The sequence below is a fragment of the Uloborus diversus genome, chromosome 6 (assembly GCF_026930045.1).
Source record: "Uloborus diversus isolate 005 chromosome 6, Udiv.v.3.1, whole genome shotgun sequence".
In the NCBI taxonomy this organism is placed as follows: Eukaryota; Metazoa; Arthropoda; class Arachnida; order Araneae; family Uloboridae; genus Uloborus; species Uloborus diversus.
The window spans coordinates 119,809,786-119,826,589 of NC_072736.1; the positions used below are offsets into that span (position 1 = coordinate 119,809,786).

General features: G+C 30.3%; 1 protein-coding gene across 2 annotated transcripts in view; it reads left to right on the top strand.

Annotated features, from left to right (window-relative positions):
• Positions 1-11,602, top strand: part of LOC129225280 (breast cancer metastasis-suppressor 1-like protein-A) — a 29,057-nt gene extending 17,455 nt beyond the window's left edge. The window contains exons 9-11 of one of the 2 annotated variants that reach the window (XM_054859866.1): positions 3,353-3,383; positions 7,134-7,278; positions 11,354-11,602. In XM_054859866.1, the coding sequence (XP_054715841.1) occupies positions 3,353-3,383; positions 7,134-7,278; positions 11,354-11,477 (300 nt within the window). In that variant the 3' untranslated portion in view covers positions 11,478-11,602. The remainder of the gene's footprint in view (positions 1-3,352; positions 3,384-7,133; positions 7,279-11,353) is intronic. The other variant, XM_054859867.1, reaches the window with a different exon arrangement.
• The last annotated feature ends 5,202 nt before the right edge of the window (positions 11,603-16,804 follow it).

Here is a 16,804-nt window from a genome sequence, read left to right on the forward strand (position 1 = left end):
TTTAAAAGATAAAGCTAACAAGGGGATAATATGAACTTGATTTTCTAGAAAAAAAAATTGAAACATGGTTCTTATATATATATATATATCGACGGCACTAGATCCGATGATGGGGTAATTCTTTGCAACTTTCTGGTTTTCGATATATGTGTGATAAAAATGCTGTATTTCAGTTGCGTAAGTCTTTCTAGTAATGCTTATGAGACTTCTCAATAGTGAAAGAGTCTCAATATGAAGTAGTCTCAATTAAGTTCTAATATCTGAAAAGTGCATGAAAGTCTATGGATCCTGTCTGATACATCAATACTTACGACATTGAAATACGCAATGTTATACTGTCTTCTTCCCTGAATAAATAAATATTGTCGGTTTCAAGAAATATTACTAGATTAAGTGGGGAAATTTTCTTTACCTTTTTAAATTGGCAACCTTTGTTTTAAAACGTAATAATAAAAGATCAATAGCTATATAAAGGACATAATTACTGTCATTGATAAAAAGTTTTTGAAATAAGCTAAATAAATAACAAAATACAGTTAACTCCCGGTTATCGGCGGTCGGTTTATCCGCGGTTCAGATTATCCACCGGTCTTTTCACTATTTTTTTAAACAGTCATTAAATTCTTTTAAAACTTTTGAATGTGTTATTGTTTGTTTTTAGCTTTTGCATATGGGGTATATTTTTTACATTCTATGTTAGTAGATGGAATGTAGCAATGTTTTTAGCTATAATTTAAATGTAAATGAGAATGTTATTCATATTTTCTAACGATTGTATGTAGTAGTTAAGCCTTTTTTTACCTATTATTTGGATTGTCCGCGGTTACTGTGCCACCCTATTCCGCAGATAATCAGGCATTTACTGTAGTTTAATAATTAGTAAAGACATCACAAGTACGTATGAAAATATAAAAAGTAATTTACAACTTCAGTTATGAAATCTTAGTTTGTCACCATTTTTCAATATATTACATTTTGAGAAATTCTGTTATAGTGGATTGCGTGCTCAAGGATTTTTGGGAATATTTTTCTGACTCCCTTTTTTCTCTCCTTGTCTATGATATCTTATATTTAATGTATGTCAATTTATTATAAGCGTCTAAAATGTGTATATTGTGTATTCTTGTTATTTAATTTAATTATCATCTCAGCTTTTTTTTTTTTTTTTGTAATGGCAAAGACAAAAGACATTTGACAGAATAGTGGAAATATTTTGATGGAATATGAATGTTATTTTTCTCGCCCGTTCTCAGTGAAACATATTACTTTATATTTTAACGTCAATAATTGCTCCAACTTAATTTATTCAACAATTTTCTCATCAGAAACATTTGCGAAAACTGAGTAATTATTCAATGATGTGGGGAAATTATTCGACTAAGTGGGGATCTTTAACATTGCGCCTACGGGAAAATATTCGGTTCCAGGAGGTTTTATTTGTATAAGCAGGCTATCCGTTTTCCGATTAAGCGGGGCTGACATTATTTCAATCTTGTTTACTTCAGAAATGGGAAAGTTGCAAAAAATTAGACCCTCATCATTGGATTTAGTGCCTTCAAAATGCTGTCAGTCCCGCTTAGTCGGATAAACGAATACCTCGCTCTTACGAATAAAACCTCCTGGAACTGAATATTTCCCGATAGACGCAATGTTAAAGATCACCACTTAATCAAATAATTTCCCTGGACAATTGAATAATATTAATCAGCTTTTGCAAATATTTTTTTTTAGAAAAATTTTGCATTAATTAGAAAAAAAAAATATGTAAGAACAATTATTGCATTGAAGCCGAGAAAAACAACATTCATATTCCATCAAAACGTTTCCACTGTTCTTTTCCATTTCTTTTGCCTTTGTCATTGCAACAAGAAAAAAAGTACAGTCTATAGTTAAATTAAATAACACAAATAAATATACACATTTTAGACGATGATAAATTGATAAATATTAAATGTAAAATACGGTAGACGAGGAGAGGAAAAAGGGAGTCAGAAAAGGGTTTCCAAAAGACCTTGAGCAAGCAATTTTCTATTATGGAATTTTTTAAATGATAACATACTGAAAAAAGGTGCCAAAACAAAGATTTCATAACTCAAGTTGTAGGTTACTTTTCATAATTTCCAGATGTACTTGTAATGTATTGTGCTAATTGTTGAACTATTTTGTTGTTTATTTAGCTGATTTCAAGAACTTTTTAGCATTAACATTAACTATTTCCTTCATGTAGCTGTCGATTTATTATTAGCATTACGTTTTGAAACAAATGTTGTTAATTTAGAAAGGTAAATAAAATTTCGCCGCTTTATCGAATAATATTTCTCGGAACCAACATTATTCGATTAAGCGGGACCAACAGTATATGTGACCCATGTTTCAATTTTTTTTTTCTGGAAAAACAATTTTATACCATCTTTATGTAAACCGAAAAAATAAAGTGAAATGTAGCATAACAAATTTCTATGTAAAATGGAAAGCTTGGTTGGCTGTGTATCAATATCAATACTAATATATATATATATATATATATATATGTATATATATATATATATATATATATATCAGAAATGTTCCCATCAATTTTTCTGAGGGTATACTCCCAGTTATCCATTACGTGCAATATGTGAATGCGGTCATATACATACACCTTTGTGAGAATTAATGGAATCAAACCACTTTTCTTTTTTTTTTTTTACAAAATCACCTTTATTTACATCATTTAATTATAAAATCAAAATCACCACTTAGTATGCCCCCCCCCCCCCTCCTTTTTAGTCCAGCACCATTTTCACTCTACTGAGCCATAGAGTCAACTAGAGATTTGCACTTTTTTTTGAGTTCTTGATCTCTAAACCATGTTTTTAGCAAAGCACAGATCATTTTTTTCTTTTGTTGTACAATCACATTTTCACTCAATGTCACAATGGCCTGGCTCTTCCGTGGAGAAATATCCATATCTAACAAAAAGATAAAAAGTGACTGGATTGAGAAAAAACAGCAAAAATATGTTGAAATTTATAACACTTAAACAAAACACAGTATTTATGACAAAATAAACATGAGGTTATAGTGCCTAATCAACTGATAGGCTAAACAGCTGTTATAAACTAAGATTAAACAACCTAAAAAAATTAAAAATTCCCAACTTGATTCCATTAATTCACAGAAGGGTGTAATATGTCATAATATGAAAAATTTTGAAGCTTGAGGGTATACGCTATATGTCTAAAAAAAGTTTGAGAGTATATGGAGTATATCCTATGAGAACACCCCTGATATCGATTGCTTGAATAAATAATGTAAATGTGCTGAATAATGTTATGTATTTAGGCTAAGAGATCTTTTCCCTTTTCAGGCATTGAAAGCTTCAAAACAAAGTAACGAATGTAAGTAAAACATGAATTTTTATATAATTAATAAAATGTAGAGGAATGATGGGTAATGGGAAATAGTGGAGCAAAGTGAAATGGCAAAATATTTTACTGTTTGCGCCACCTATTTGTAAATATTTTAACATAGTATTAACACGTTGACTTCCACAGCAATTTTCAGAAATCTGGTCTGGAATGAAAATGTGATTGAATCATATTATATTATTAAAACCTCTAAATCTAGTGCATAGTTACCATCAAAAAGCATAAGAAATGAAACCACATACGGAAAAAAAAGCATTTGACAAAGCCATGGTGTACATGTACCTGAACAAAAAACGGCGAGAATTGCATCATTTCTGTCCAGCTTCTAAAGAGGAGCCAGTCCTTTGTGTGGAAGATTGTTTCAAGGAGTTCCACAAAAAAAAATATTATTTTATTTCTTGAATTTGAAATAATTTTTATAATTATATTTTTTGTTTTGCTAAATCTACTGTTTGTGCAAGCTCTATTACTTCTGCCGCCCTAGGCGATATTGACAAATGCCGCCCCCCCCCCCCCAAATAATAATAATAACTATATAAAATAATAATATAACAATAAAATAAAAATAATAGTAAAATGCTTAAAATTAAAGTTACTTTTTAGTTAAATTCTAAACTGGGATTTTATATTCAAGCACTGGTACACACACTTTAAATTAAAGTAGTGCATCTTATGGCACTGAAACAGATATTAATCTTTTCGAAAGACTATTAAATCACGCACTTTGTCATCTTCAAAATTAAATTGAATTTCTAGTTAAATTCCAAAGTTAGTTTTTCATATCCAAGCACTGGTACATACTTCTTTTTTTAAGCATTACAGCAGTGAATCTTGTGGTGCTGAAACATAAATTCATACTTTATAAAAAAATGTTTCAATTTCAAAATCTGCCGCCCTAGGTCGCCTACCCCAAGAGCTGGGCCTGTGTGCAAGCCAGTATTTTATTTTTTGTTTTTTTTCCATCTATTGATATTAGCACTGATGTATTCCGAGTTAAATCGTAGCTTCGCAAAAAAGGCAAATAAACAAGTAGGAGATAACTCGTAGTTGGCATCCTAGAAAAGAACGCAATCTTTGAGTTATTTCGTAGTTGGCAGTCAACGTGTTAAAGATGTTGATTTCAGTCAACAACAAAAAAGTTACCTCTGAAGGTCAAGGTATGAGATAATACAAGCTAGGGATGCAACGATTAATCGACCAGTTTACCGATTAATAAGAATCAGCAAAAGTTTGCCGCTTAATCGGCAGAAAAAAATTATTTTTCAAAATATTGTTTTAAAGTTAACTTTGAACAATAAATTATGATTTTTTTTTCATTTATCAACAATAAATAAATGTAATTTCGTCCAAACATTACTATAGATTGTACGAAGAAAGTGCACATAGTAAAAGCAAAATATCAAGTTTAGAAAGTGTGTAAAACTGAATGGAATAGTAAAGAATCTGAACTCTTTCTGCTGATATTCACATGACACTACTATGAGTAATTAAATTCCAGGAATTTTAAACTGGAATGCAAAAAATGTTTAACCCACCCAAGGTGCCCTGCACCACTCTTTTTCACATCACCTGCCTTAAAGCACCATTTTCTTTTTTTGTTATAAATGTTATTAAAATTTATCTTTGAAGGATATAAATATAGCGGAAATAAACAAATGTGTGTATGATCTCACTGCAATCTCCCATTAACTCTCTCCAATGAAAAAGAAATTCTTCCTAATGCTTTTGTTTTGCTTCTTGAAGAAAATCAGGATCATGTTCTAAATTTGATTTTGATCCCCTCGCCCCAGCTTTTGATGACGCAACATTTTCCCCTCATTTATTTTGTTTCTTGTAACATAGGATTACATCATACCCCTCACAATTGACTCTTTAAACTATTAGTTTTTGATTCAACAAGAATTTTATTATTATTAAATATAATTTGATTAAAAAAATATGTACATTATTACTATTACTAACTGATAAATGAAGCAATGTTATTTTTTGTATTTAATTTTACTATTTTAAATAATTATACACATATATACAATGTTGCAACATATTTCATGCGCCAATATTTTTCCCCTTTGTTTTTTAGATAATCTTATAATTTTTATAAAAAATCAGTCTTGGATAAAATGGCTGCTAATTATTTAGAAATAAATTTAAATCAAAAGTGATCCTAAATTAGCATGCTGACCACAGACTGCCCCCTAATATTTTAAAATTTTCATGTCTAGTTAACATTATGTGAATACATCAATAATAATAAGAAAACTGGCTCAAGGAAATAGGAAGAAATTTTGAAATTATTTTTGGAAAACTCTAGGAATGAGGAGAAAAATAAATCATCTCTCAGAAATAAAATATTAATTATTTCTCATCAAAATAAAAAAAGAGAAACAAAAAAGCAATGGAGAAGTATTAGTCTTTAAAAAAAAGTGATCAGTAATCATCTGAGCCAATTAATCCATTGATTATAAACATCCGTTTAATCGGTAATCAGCCGATTTGCTTATCGGTGCATCTCTAATGCAAGCCATTTTCAAAATTTGATACTGTTATTGTAATACGGTGCAGTAGATCAAAAATAATTTTTGTGCAAATAAAATTAGAAACTAAAAATAACATTTAAAACAAGTTATCTTATAAAATTTCACCTTTCATGTACTGAAAATTTCAAATTAAATTTCTAATTTGTTTGTTCTGGGAAAAAAAGTAATTTATTGAAACTATTTCATTTTGTCCCATATTCCCCTACCTAGTTTTTTAAAAGGTTAAAAAATCAAGTTTGATTTTTGACCTTGGTGTGCACGTATGACATTGGTACTGGAAGTTAGCTTAGTAGTAACTATGAGTGCCTTTTATTTGAAAAAGGTAGTATTTGATAAGTAGTTGGTGGCATTTGTGTCAGGGCAGTGAGTTTTTAAGGTTAAAACTCCCTCCCAAATTTTTCAAAATCATTTCAAAAAATGCACTTTTTTTGCTGAAAAAATAACTTACTATTTTTTTTATTACTATATATATATATATATATATATATATATATATACACACACACACACACACACACACACACATATATATATATGTATATATACACACAATTTCATTTGAAAAATTAAATTATTGAAAAATTGTACAAACTAATTGGTGTATCTGGAATCTTTTTGTTGCAGGTTTTTCTTTTCTTTTGGAATTGTTAGTTTGCAGTTGCACCTATCTGTTTGGGGCACTCTTTGTTTTCAAAACTTTATTTGGAGATGATGATGCTTTGGATTGTATTCGCTTAAAGTGAAATGAGTGAATCAAAGGGTTAATTTCACATCAAGTTTTCAAAACTTTATGTGAAATTAATCCTTTGATTCTCTCAAGTTTTTTTTCGTAATTTTTCTAAAGAAGTTGATTGAACTGCAGTAAAATTTCATTTGAGTGAATACCAGTAGAATGAAACATCCATTTTAACGAAATAAATGTTCAATCCCCTTGTAATTTCGATTAGGTTGCTTGAATTCCATTGCAAGCAAACTCTCGTAACAACAAAGAATTTGCAGTCACTCGGAAGTCCGTTGTTGTGGGATTTTCCGGTGTATTAATTCTGAGCACAGTAATTTTTGGCAGCTCTAGCCATTATTACTAAGAAGTATTAATCTTTAGTGTTTTTTTTAAAAATGTATTTGTGTTTATTTTTTTAAACGTATTTTTCTCTTCCATGTATGTCTTCTAATTTTTTTACAGTTGTAAACTGTTTTTCAGACGAGTTCAATACTCCTGAGCAGAGGGTAAGTGCACGTTTTGCTGATGGAAAACTCTTATTCAAGGGAGATTCATTTAGGAAAGGGGAATCTGTATATGTAGATGACAAGATTGACAGCCCCTGGCCGTAAGATATACCTTCTCATAATTTACATTTCTCTGTTGTTATTTACATTACTTTTCATCAACAATTTCCTTATTAAATTTTATGAACTGTTTGTGGTTACCATTGAAAAGAGATAAAATGGATAGAGTGAAGACTTTCATTCAATGAAACGAAGACCCCAGGTCACATGATAGATTTTAAAGCTAGGCATTGGAAGAAATCGTGTTTCTTTCGCTTGTTTCACGCAAAATGTGCAAACTATTCATCATTGTTGAGTCATGTGACTTGGAGTCTTTGGGTCATCTTTTGCTAAGCCAGTGATTGAACTTGCTCCCTCCATTTTAACTCCTGCTCTAAAGTGGTTACCAATAAAATATGCGCTACTTTTTGAATAATTTAATAAAAATGTAAATCAGGTGTTTGTTTGGTCCAAGGGTATTCAAGTTCTTGCAGCTTGGAGAGAGCTCTTAAGAGTTTATCTTTCTTGAAGGTATCCCTTAATCAAAGAGCTGAAAAAATTGGATATCAAAGTTTTATCATACTTAAATTTAAAAAATTATTATTTGCATCTTTATTTTATCACAACACAAATATCTTATTAAGATAATAAATAGTAAGGTAATGAGTAGAGAGTTTTTATTTACACGTTTTCTAGCTTTACAAAATGTATTCTATGATTAATAAAGAAAATCAGCAACATTTTAAATTAATACTGTAAAAATTATTTACACTCTAACCTGTTTTTGTGCGATTTTTTTATTTATTTATTTATTTTTTTGATGTGAATTTGTTTTGTGCGGTGTATGAAAATTTCAATCAGATTGGGACACAATTGACTAAATTCTTTGTAAAATGAACGGGTTATTTAAGTTTTTTTATGCAGTCCCTATCCATCGTACAAAAGCAGTTCGAGTGTACTTATATTTTTTACTGGCGAACCATCTTTAAAAATTTAATCTTCTGTGAAAATAAAAAATTTCTTTTTATATTTTCATGCTTTAATGAAGCAAATAGTGATCACCTGCAGAATACTTGTCAAAGTTCTGGGGAACCAAGGGCTCCGCCAAATCCATTAAAGCAGTACATGTATTAAAAAAGTTTATGGTTAATTAGCATAAACTAATTTGTTTTAAAACTGGAGCAGGTTATATGGTTTACTAATTATTACATTAAGTTTTTGTTTCTCTAGCTAACATCATCATATTCTTGGATTTTGATCACTATCTCATTAATAGTTATATCACTAACATCATAAAAAGTTGTTTACTTTCTGCTATTTTAGATATTAGATCAAGCTTTTTTACCATCCCAGCAGCAAGCAATAAAATTATTTGGATCTAGACAAAAACAGATCTAACACTTGTATAGACCTTCTGACACATTCAAAAGATATACAGGGGGTCCGAAAAGTCCTTGACATATTTAAAAAATTCATAAAAAAACCAACAAATTGTCGTATGAATTTGCGGTTTGCACCATAATACTTCACAGGTTCAAGAGTTTTTATAACATCAGAAAAAAAAAATGTAAAGGGGAAAAAAAGGAAGAAAAAAGGCATTTCGCAGCCAGGGTGTCAGTATATGCTATGCTTGTAATTCTTCGATTAATAATTTTCATTCCTTTTTGCGTTTTCCCGTGTCAACAAAAATGATTTAAAAGTTACTTTTAAAAGGTCATAAAAACTCTTGAACCTGTGAAGTGTTATGGTGCAAACCACAAATTCATACGACAATTTGTTGGTTTTCTACGAATTTTTTAAATGTGTCTAGAACTTTTCGGACACGCTGTATATTTAATGGTTTAGTTTGTTTATTTGGTAGGGTTTTTTTCCCTTTTAATGTAACTTTTTGTCTTACTTAATGGTTTGCTTTGTTTAAAAAATGAACATTATATTTTAAACTTCAGCAATATTGATTTCGGCAAAGCTTACTGGCCAAAGAAGCGCTTTGTTTTGACCAAAGTGATGAACAATTTTGAAAATGAGCCAACTGTTGCTCCTTATGATTTTCCCCCCAAATGTATGTCATACTCTGATTTGGATTACAAAAATCAAAAGACTCAAAATAGGCTTTAAAAAAGACGATATGATTAGAAAAAACAATAAATTTAAACAAAGATTACAGAGCTTTATGTCTAGGTAAAGTTTTTATACCCATATATATTGTTTAAAACGATATATCAGAATTTTCACCCTAATATAGGCTATTGTAAGCTTTTGAGGTTCATAAAAGAATAAATTCTCTGCTGCTGAAATTTATCCTTTCACCTTAATACAATACAATTTGCTAAACCAAAACTTTGACAATATTTATGCAATATGATACATTAGGAATTTGGGATTTAAGTTGTTTTTCAAATAGCTTATTAATAATTTTGTTTTTACGTATTTTCATCAAGTTCCTTTTGGCTCAGGTGTGAGCAGAATAAATTTGTTGTTTGAATTATATAATGAGCTCGTTACTTGAGTTCTATTTTTTTACACCAGGGAGAGCAGGATTTTTTTGTTCCAATCTTTACATGCATCCAATTCTTGAAAGACAATATAAATATCTGCAAATCAAATAAGATAGCACAGCCATCTGCGGGGGTTGGTGAACGTTGGCGAACAGGGGGAGGAGCCCCCTATTTAGTTTCAGTTTTCCAAACATTAAGAAAAACTCTATGCCTTCATTTTGCTTTACATAAGAAAATTGTTATTTTGTTAGGGAAAAAAAAGTAAAAGAGATACATAATGATTGACTTGAATATGTCAGTGTTAAAAACATAATGCTCAAAAAGTATTGTTTAGGTGGAAACTATTCAGGAATTTGTAAATTAATTCCTGTTGCTGAAGAAATCATTTTTAAAACTCCATCGAAGGGGGGGGGGGGGGCGTCTAATGTTGAATTAACTTGTTGTTTCTGCAATAAGGACCCAGTAAAGTAAGTTTTTTATGGGGAAAAAAAGTGTTGTACAACACTCAGTACTCCAAAAATTGAGGTATTAAAAAGTCTTAATATCCTTAGTACAGTAAAACCTGTAAAGTTGACCACCCTTGTAAGTTGACCACCTGTCAAAGTTGGCTGCTTTTTCCAGGCACGGAATGAGCCCTTATCATATAAATCAACCTCTGTAAGTTGACCACTAAAGTAGTGCACCGCAGGTGGTCAACTTACACAGGTTTCACTTTAAATTTTAAAAAAATGCGCTAATAATATTAAAAGATCTTTACCTCCTTTCCATTCACCAGTATGCTTCATTTCACCATATGTGGTCAAAAAATGAGTTCCATTTCATTTGTTCACCCATTTAAAGAGGCCAAAATTTTAATGTTTTTCGTGAATTTTTTTAACAGGTAAGAAATAATTAGAATTTGTTTAAACTTGGAGGATATTTTATTCGTCTTTTGAAGTATACCTTGTGATTTTTCCAATTCCACCAGAAAGAGTGAAGTTAGGAGCTGCTGTCCATAGGTGGTTGCCATCAGAGCTTGTTGCTGGTGGGCATTAACGAAGCCACAATTTTTATCTGTAATCATTACGATTTTTTTCCCTTGTAAACAATATATTTCTCAAAAATATAAACCTAATTGGGATCAAAAAAGTTGAAAATTGCATTTTCTTGAGGTGTTTAGATTATGTAATGTTCTCTACTATTTTTTTCCACATTTCTTGCATTAAAAAAAAAGATGTTATTACCAATATCATCCCAGAGTTGAGTTCATATAGAGTATATTTGAATAAAGAATAGTCATACAAATTTTCAGAACGATTGGTCAATAACTCTTTGAGCTAGAATGCCCACCAGTTGAAGAAAAAAAAGTGTTTTGAGGAAAAAAAGTTGGAAAAAACAAAACCGCTGTGAAAATTTTCGAATTTCACACAGTCATTTAAGTGCTCATAGCATTGTAACTAATTGGAATTTTTCACTGAAATTTTGGCAACATATTCTTGAAGAGTTTTACTAATATTTCATGACATTGAAAAAAAAAGTAGATTTTTTAACCCGTCTAAACTGGTCCCCCCCCCCCAATGAAGCAATCTTCTGGAATTGGATCATTATTGTAATTTTAACACCTATTTATCTTTAACATATTAACTGTTTAATTCTGTTCCAGGGCTCATGTCATATCGGTGAACACTAGCGAGGTTCTTCTACAAAAGCAGGATAGCAGTTGGAGCAGAATTTGCATAAGTGATTTACAGTCTGGAAAATTTACCATTAGACATGCTGTATCCTGAAAATAACTATGGTCAAACATTGCAGCAGCGTTTGAAAGAGGTACATCTTCCAAATCATGATTCAATCTAAATCTGAAGCATCTACACTGTACATAAAATGTATATATAAAGTTATTTTCATTAAAAAAATTCAGTTATAAGTTTTTTTAATTTTCATTTTTTTTTTCTTGTTTACACATAAAAATCTTAAATTTATCTTCCTAAAACTACTGGAATTAAAAATATTATGGAAGTGTAAACATTTCGTTTTGCAAAATATTTCTTTCTAATTTAAAAATGGAAAAAAAAAATCAACATAAAATTTTTTCACCACCAGAGTTGTAATATTGTGAAGCTCTGACTCTGACAATGTTTACCTCTGTTTTGGTAAATAGGGAGGGGTAATTGGCGCTAAGTTGAGTTGAGAAAACTTTCTTAGTAGTTTTTCAAAAATATTCCAACTAAAATTCGAGCCAATAACACGTTTATTTTTCACTAAACTCCCCTAAAACAGGTAAACATAGTCAAGGGCACAACTCAACTAACCAGAGTTACACTATAGATGATTTGTTAAAATGCAAAGAAATTTTCCTGCTTCTTTAAAAGAAAACCATAGTTCATGGGAAGAAAAGTGCTTCAAAATCCAACATTTTATGCTATAAGTAATTTATTAATTATTTATCACACATTTTACATTTTATAAATATGATGGGCATTTTTAAAACCAAAGTACATCAAAACAATATTAAACTTTAAAGTTAGTAACAAAACTTCACCATTTAAGAGTAATTGCCAATTTTTCAAACATCAGAGTTTGATAAAATAAATACAAAACTAATGACTATGAACAAAAATTATTTTGATGTGTGTATTTTTTATTATTGTTGTGTTAATTCTACAAGCTTTGTGTGAAGACTAAAGTTTAAAATCCTGTTCTCTTTACTTACTGAGCATTATCATAAAATTAAAGGAATTTTTCTTCTCATGACTGATATATTTAAAAGCCATTCATCCAAAGTGATAAACTGGTAAATTTGGCACTACTGCACCATAAATAGAACAAAAAATGACTTATTTTTAATATCACACATTCCAAGAGGGAACTTGTATTATGATTCTTACAAATGAAAATCGGTACTCATTTATTAAAAGGGCTCTACTAAGCATTCTGCGCACCATAATATTTGAAAAAATTCGCCAAATGTCCTATCATACCGAGATCTCGAACGGTGAAATAATATGTATAAGTTTTATTAGTTTATCATTTGACGTCATATTGCAATTGAGCAGAATGGATCCCTTTAATAGAAAAAGTACCTAAAAATCTCTTGTCTGATAAGAGTAAGGTTTTAACGGTATCATAAACAGCTGAAACTGAGAAAATTACCTCTGATGTGTCAATAAATTTGTTGCTAATGGTAATACAAACATGGTAAGTATATGCTTGAATCAGATAAAAACATTCATTTTTCTACAACAAACTTTACTTTTGAATTGAGGTACAAAACTTTATTTAGTGTTAAAATGATTAAGTTCTTAAAACAAGTTAAATATTATAAAAAGAAATTTTAGATTCCCTACAGTAAAAAACTACAAACGTCAAATTATGATTTTATGTTTGACACTATGCTTTTTTTTAGTTAAATTTATTATGTGTTCATAAATTAAAACTATTCAATGCATGATATTTTTTTTTCCCTCATGATAAAAAGAAAATATACCAAAAGAAAGAAAATACCAACAATCCATCACACATTCTCAACTCATAGTCACAGCTATATGCATAATTTACAGCATCTGAACACCAAAACATGTATAATTAAAAAAAAAAAAAGACTGATAGCAAGAAAATAGCCATATTTACACTCACATTTTCACAATTTACAGATTGTTAAATACACTAGTTACATTTAAGCAAAAGTGTTTACAGTAAATAAAGACCCATAACGTTTCACATTCCATGATATATGTAAAACGAAAATATATTTAAATTTACTCTTATATACATTTTCTTATGGCAGGCAATACCTCTCACATGACAAAATATTTTTTTTAAATAGCATAAAACGGGGTAACCTTAGGACAGATTTTATAGATAGTTTCTTCTAGCATCCTTATCAGAATTTTTTATATTTTAGATAAACAAAATGGAAGATTTTATCTTCAGTTGGCTTGCAATACCCTGATTATTGAGATAACTGAAAGAAGAGACAACTTGATTAATTTTACCCCACCATTCAATGCCATTTTATTCCTATAAACTGTGTTTCATTAGGACAGGCATTTCTTCTCGTATGAAAGATATTGATTTTGTTGTCTTAATCTGCAAAAACCAGCCAAAGTGCACAAAAAAAAAAAAAAAAGCTTTGATACCCAAAGGGAATAGGGTTTTTTGCTTTTAATTAGAGTGAATATTGACTTAAGCAGTACTCGAAATAATTTTTTTGAGGTACAACAGAATGAAAAAAAAGGAAGAGATAGGTATTTTTACTTTATGAAAATATTTTGTGCAAATTGTTTTCTTCTGCATATTTTGGCTGGGCTAGTGAATGAAATAGCATTTCTTTTTTTTACTTTTCCGAGGAGCCATAACAGATATTTAAAAATCTCTAGCAAACTATTACCTATTTCTCTGAAAAAATATCCATCAATTCTTTCTTTCACCATTTTTCAATGCTATCTTTTCCAAGTTTGTAACGCTGCTGAACAAATGATTCTCTCAGAGGGGAACGAGGATTGATAACAGGATAACAATTTCATAGTCCATTTAAAACTTAGATTGCTAATAGCATGGTACATGCATGGACAGAGCATTCTGGTAAATTATTTAGAATTTACAATGAGTAAAAAAGAAAAATAATGAATACCAGCATGATTAACATGAGGACAAGATACTGCAATGTTATCCCGATAATTTGAGTTTGTATATTTTGTGCTCAGTCTTCAGAATGTTTGAATGTAGTAATGGGTTCAATGATTCAGACAAGGTGATAATATAAGTAATAGTTCAACTTTTTCAGTAAATTACCGCCAGGGCTAAGGCAGAAATACATGAAATACACTGCCAGCTCAGTCATTCCTAGGAATGACTGAGCTGGCAGTGTTCAGTTTTCAGGACTATAGGGCGGCAACTTACTGAAAATACATGCCTTGCCTTCAATCTTTGAGTTTAACTGAACCATTGTTTCGGTCACTCATTTGGTCTGTGCTTGTTCCATATTAGCTACCAGTTTGTTTGGCTCTCTTAGTTTCCTTAAGAGGTTTTCCATTTTTAGCTCACTCATTTTCCTATGATGGGCTGATGAGTGCTAATAAGTTTGAAACTGCAGTCCTCGGCTGGAATGACTTAGCTGACGGTGTATTTCATGAATAGCTCAATTGTTCATGCATCATCATAGCTGCCAAATCTTCTGATTCATTCGTGAGAATAAAGAATTTTGATGCATTCCCAAACTTTCTTGTGAAGTTAATATCGCCTAAATTTTCATCAAAACAAGAAAATTCCCCGAAAAAGGATTTATCCAGGGATTAGAATTTAGAGAGCAGTCCCTATGGTAAAACAACCGCAATCGCAAAAATGTAACCTTATCATCAACAGCAGATCCAGCTTCTAGTTTTGGAGGGGGTCATTTCCGAAGGGGGGGGGGTCACAAGTGTCATTTATGGGCATAAATAAGGGGTTATGAGAACTTTTTTCATATAAGCTCCAAAATGCAGCTTTTGTTTTTTCCCCATAATACTTTACCTCTTAGCTTTTAGCCTTTACCTTTGGTCACCTTGAAGGGATCATGGCCCCCCACTCTGGATCTACTCATCATACACCAGTATGAAAATTATAAATGCCTGATCATTTTTGAAACATATTTATTTCATTTTCCTTCATTAGAAAAAAAATGCGGTAAAACGTAACAGATGGGATAACAAGGAATGTTTATTATCACTAATTAGAGGCAAAAAACTTATGCCTCATTTAAAACTTTTTTTCAAACAAGAAAATTGTAGTTTTTTTTTAATTAAAAAAGTAAAAATAATGAAATGTCTACTTATAGTTCAGGGGCCACGCTAAGGAGTTCAAATTGTTAGCCAGTAAATTAGCCACATTTCGAATGTATTTTTGTCAGAGAATGAAGTATAACTTAATTTTTGACAATCTTTTGAGGATAATGCAATGAGATACTTTTTTTCTATGGAAATTTGTGAGAGTTTTCTGTTTGCCAATAAATGTGCAAAATTGGAATTTTTTCCCCCGAAATTCCGATTTTATCACATCTGGCACAGTGGCAAATGCTTAAGGCAGTCCTTGTATTTAAAAAATCCCTTTTACGCTCAAAACTTTTGTTCTAAATTTATTCATGCAAAGTCTCTCTAATTTTCACTTTTCAATGTTGGCAGCTATGGGTGATATTCATCAATAACAATAGATGACTCTGGAACGAAGGTTACAGAAACATTTTCTCAATTCCAAAATAAGCCACTTAACTACTGCCAAAGAGGTCACAGAGAGATTACAGACAGTAAACCTACCACTAACCTATTTTAGTGATGATACAGCCAAACTAAAATCAGTAACTATATTGAAAAGCAGTAACAATAAGCTCGCTTAAAAAACATTTGAAATACCAGAAGTCATAAAGTTACCCCGGTTTACGATATTTAATTTTTTGAATAAAATCAGAGATACAATTAAAGGGTTATTTTCATAATTTGGAAATTTCGTATTGACAAGCTAAAATTCTTACTTTTTAGTTGGTATAGTTGAATACAGATATGTAATCACAAAAGTTTAACCCCTCTAACTTGGGTTTTAAACGTTACTTGAATAGTGATATTTTTCTAAATATTCTTACATTCCAATCATTCAACGTTTTTTTCAACGACTTAAAAAAAAAAAAAAAAAAAGAACTTTAAAAAGTATGATTAATTAAAAGGTTAATCTCTAGGGAAAAATGAATTGAGTATATTTGCTAAGTGCAAAATGGATAGGTTTAAACTAACAGCAACAAATGTGGATAACGATCTTCAAATGCTCTTAAGCAGAAAAAAAAAATCAAGGGAATATCAACTAGTGTCAAGTGAAAACAATAAGCAATGGTAATTGGCTCTAAAAAAAACATCAATGATATAAAAACAAAAAAAAAAAAAAAAAATAAATAAATAAAATGATAAAATTGAGCAAAGTATTTGAACAATAAAAGGTAACATTAGGGTTAAAATTCTAATGTAAAGTTTTTTGATTGGATTGGGTCTTGATCAATGTAAAATTAATCTCTTCTACTTTTGGTTCAACTTTTGATATCGAATCAGATTCATATGAGTTTATTAAGCACAATCTATTTTTCAGCACCTCT